The following is a 3,997-nucleotide window of genomic DNA, read 5'->3' as shown; positions in this document are numbered from 1 at the left end:
TGTAGAAAATGTCCGTATAATCTGTAATTGTTCTTTCATGACAAGAATGTAGAAAACGTCCGTATAATCTGTAATTGTTCTTTCATGACAAGAATGTAGAAAACGTCCGTATAATCTGTAATTGTTCTTTCATGACAAGAATGTAGAAAACGTCCGTATAATCTGTAATTGTTCTTTCACGACAAGAATGTAGAAAACGTCCGTATAATCTGTAATTGCTCTTTCACGACAAGAATGTAGAAAACATCCATATAATCTGTAATTGTTCTTTCACGACAAGAATGTAGAAAACGTCCGTATAATCTATAATTGTTCTTCCATGACAAGAATGTAGAAAACGTCCGTATAATCTGTAATTGTTCTTCCATGACTGGCTGTTAAAAACAAATGTACATACATAGTTATTACGATTTATTATATGCACCATAACTTCGAGAGAAATTTTTAATGAAAAGATGCATATTCAGAAAATTATGGTATATTGAGTTGCTCAGCCTAGAAACTTAAAATATAATAATAATAAAAATGTGGAGTATTGAGTTAAACTGAAATGTCATATTTTTGATCATGTAATAAGAATAAACAAATGTCTTTACAATGACAGTTTCTCTTAATTTATTGAATTATTAACCATTGTATTGTGCAGTGTGGATCAGATTAACAGGAGGTGAAAATATAATAGCAAAATGTTATCTTGTGGTGCTAGCCAGAGCCACAAAACTTCTAATAATATTTTAAGTATGTTAGATGAATCACACAACCTGATAATTGAGCACTTTCAAAAGGTAGACCTTACTTCTTCGAGGATGAATCAAACGTCTGCTTTCCCAGAGCACTCAGTTTAGTGGATTTCTTAGTTTGTGAATCTACATGATTTTGGAGTATGATGAATCTTTTGTATATTGTAATCAAAGGTTTAACCTGTTTAGAAAATTTAAATTTTGAATGTTTAAATAACTTATTATTATATTTTCTTTAGACGTTAATCAACCAACGTGGTATGTACGCTGCATCTCTAGTTCCTGTGTATTGTATCACCATAGTAACAGGGATCCTAGCATTTAAAGCAGCAGGTGGTTCCTGGCATTCTTTCCGAGCCTTCATACGTATAACTCCCAAATGATCAAATACTTAGTACTACCATAATAAGACTGAAGTAGGCTCTTGTTTTCAAATCTTTAAAGTCCTAAACAGTTTGGATTAAAATAGTTTAAAAATAATTGAAATGTGACAGTATTTTGAGCAGAGTTGCTGAAGCCAGATTACCTTTTATTTGGATATCATTGCAGCACTTTGAAACGTCTTAACATATAAATATATATATTCTTTTTTTTAGTGTAAATTTTTTCCAAGTAAATGTTGAAAAATATTGTAATAATCACCAAGTGATGAACATGTATATGTACTAATACTTTAAATGGGTCAATTTGAAGTACTTTCATTAAGAATATATAAAGATATATTCAAATTTTTTTAACGTGATTGAATGAAGTTATCATCATATAATAAACCTGATATTTGTGTTTCATAAATTTAATTTGTTCCTATAGCATGAAAAAAAATATTTTTGTCTTAACAAACTTGGTTTAAGAGTACTGCCATGTCACTGCATTAGCGTTTAGTGGCAGTCTCCTTATTTCTGTTTCGTTCGCATCTTTTATTTAGCTGACTCCTCCTATCGCATTTCTTCTTAATCAAAATACGCTAACTGTTGAAGAATTTGACTTAGCTAATTCTTATTTTCCTATATACTATCCCATCCAATAAGATTACTTACACTGTTTCCCCCTTTTAGTGGTGCAGTAAATTTGATAGTTGAATTTTAATAAAATATGATCTTGACATCAAACTTTCTCTAAAATATAAGTAAGCATTTTTGTTATATGAAGAAGTTAATAATCTAATGACTAGCATTAGTGACTGAAGAGAAATACAACTTTTTTAGATGTAAAACCTTCTCTCCCTGTTCTGCCTCTTTCTATCCTGATACTCATCAGTAGATAATCAGTTTTTATTAGTCTTTATTTTCATTCACAATAGGATACCTGATAACCATTACACAATAACAAACCATAAATGACAAATAAAGTAAAAGTTTCCCAACAAAGTATAGAAAGAAACAACTTGATTGGAAAAAGAAGTACAAGAAAAAACAGTACAAATCCTGTTGCTAATAATACAAATGAGTGAAAGATAACTTATTTTATTTATTTGTGTAATGTTCTATATATATATAAACCTTTAGAAATCTGTATGTATTACTTTTACATTAATGTCTTACAAATGTGATTTGTTAGTCATAAAATTCTAATACCTGAAGCATGAAGGGCCAAATTTGGGAAATAAGACTTGAACTTGCCTAAACAATGGTATTCCACCCTTTGTTACTATCATTTTAAAAAGTTTCCAAAACAAAAATATTGTTTATTAATTCCAGCCAAATACTAAGACATTCAAGCCTTATGTCACAATATCGAAATACTTTAAAACAAAGAACGCTAGTAATCATTCAAAATATAGAAATATTTTGATAATCTGCTCAAATTAGGACAGCCTGATTTCAATTCTTAAATTTTTGAGTTTATTATTCATTATTTATGGGTTTATTAAGTTTAAACAAAGATATCAGTGAAAGTTAAATATTTTACCCATGTTCTCCCTCCATTTATTTAACTACTTAACGTTTAAAAAAAAATCTATTCCAAAAAAATGTATTCTGATCTATAAAGTTCATAAAATTAATACATAAGAACACTGATAAACCACATGTAGCATCTCTTAAGATTAATACACTGAAATTAGCAACAAGCACTATTAAGGATCAGTCATTTCTTTTCAGAACAACTGTTTGGATATTTCCTTGGAAATAGAAAATACTAACTAGATCTATTTCATACTCACTAATACATAATTACTTGGTATTTTATATTTAATACACATTTATTTAGCAAATTATATTAAAACAAAACTGCAGAAATATTTTCTTTCCTTTTTTCTGGTGTGATAACAATTCTCACTTCTACTGCATTTAATTTTTGTGACAGCTGTTGATTTTATTCTGTTTATTGAGTGATCTCGAGTATTCCAGTCTCTTGGAGTATCTGCTCTTCTTTAATTATTCTTATCAGAACCAAAGTCATCTTTGTTTCTTCTTCACTGAGGGTAAAGTTATCATAAGTTTTGTAGTTGTTTTTTTAGCATTGCTAATTCATGTATCCTCCAAGTTTTTTAAGTAAATTTTTTCTTGTGGACTTTAACTATCCAAATAGTTTATAGTCTAACCTTGAAACTTCAATCAACTTCATTGTTGTTGTTTTTTAGTGTTCTAATATTTCTTACCTGTTAAAGCACTTTTCAATAAAATGACTTTAAATTGCAAGTATTATAAGGGTAAAATTTGACTTTTGTTTTGTTTATTTTTTACATTCATGAAATACCATTCATTGGTTGATCTTGTCACTACTTGGCTGCTGTAATTTGGATCGATCATTAACTAGTGTTAAATATAGTAATGTTTCATTAGGTCATCAGTTTGCTAAAGTGGTGTGAGTTATATGACAATTATTAAGTTCACTCTTCTGTTACTTGGAATTTTTGTCGTGCTTGAGAAGTGTGTTAACTTGGACATCTTTTATGGTTCAAGAAACTGAGTCAAATATGTATTTGTGCAGTAGAAACTCACGTTTCTCCAAAACTGACTATTTAAATGGCTATTTAGATATGTTAAAAAGTCCTTTATTTTTCACTTTAATTGAATCCAGAAATAACTTGCATGCTTGATTAATTTTTATTAAAGGATGTGACCAGTTTTTAATCTGCTGTATTATAGGTATTTTTCAAAACTAAAGAGTTATTTATCTGTTATTTCTAGGTAGTCAACTCATGGTTAATAAAGGTCACTGCAATGCATAAACGTTTTTGCAATCTACCATTGATTATTTCTCCTCAAAACTAAAATATTTATGACTCAAACCCAAAAATATTTTGTTTTTTCTGC

The 3,997-nt window shown here is 28.8% G+C and overlaps 1 protein-coding gene across 1 annotated transcript in view; it reads left to right on the top strand.

Annotated features, from left to right (window-relative positions):
* LOC106466603 (gamma-secretase subunit Aph-1-like) overlaps window positions 1–3,704 on the top strand; it is a 28,028-nt gene extending 24,324 nt beyond the window's left edge. The window contains exon 6 of the mRNA XM_013926897.2: window positions 980–3,704. Within this exon, the coding sequence (XP_013782351.1) occupies window positions 980–1,123 (144 nt within the window). The 3' untranslated portion in view covers window positions 1,124–3,704. The remainder of the gene's footprint in view (window positions 1–979) is intronic.
* The last annotated feature ends 293 nt before the right edge of the window (window positions 3,705–3,997 follow it).

The sequence above is a fragment of the Limulus polyphemus genome, unplaced genomic scaffold (assembly GCF_000517525.1).
Source record: "Limulus polyphemus unplaced genomic scaffold, Limulus_polyphemus-2.1.2 Scaffold2316, whole genome shotgun sequence".
NCBI classification, from domain to species: Eukaryota; Metazoa; Arthropoda; class Merostomata; order Xiphosura; family Limulidae; genus Limulus; species Limulus polyphemus.
The sequence above is the reverse complement of the archived record's forward strand: the minus strand, read 5'-3'. Positions and strand labels throughout refer to the sequence as shown.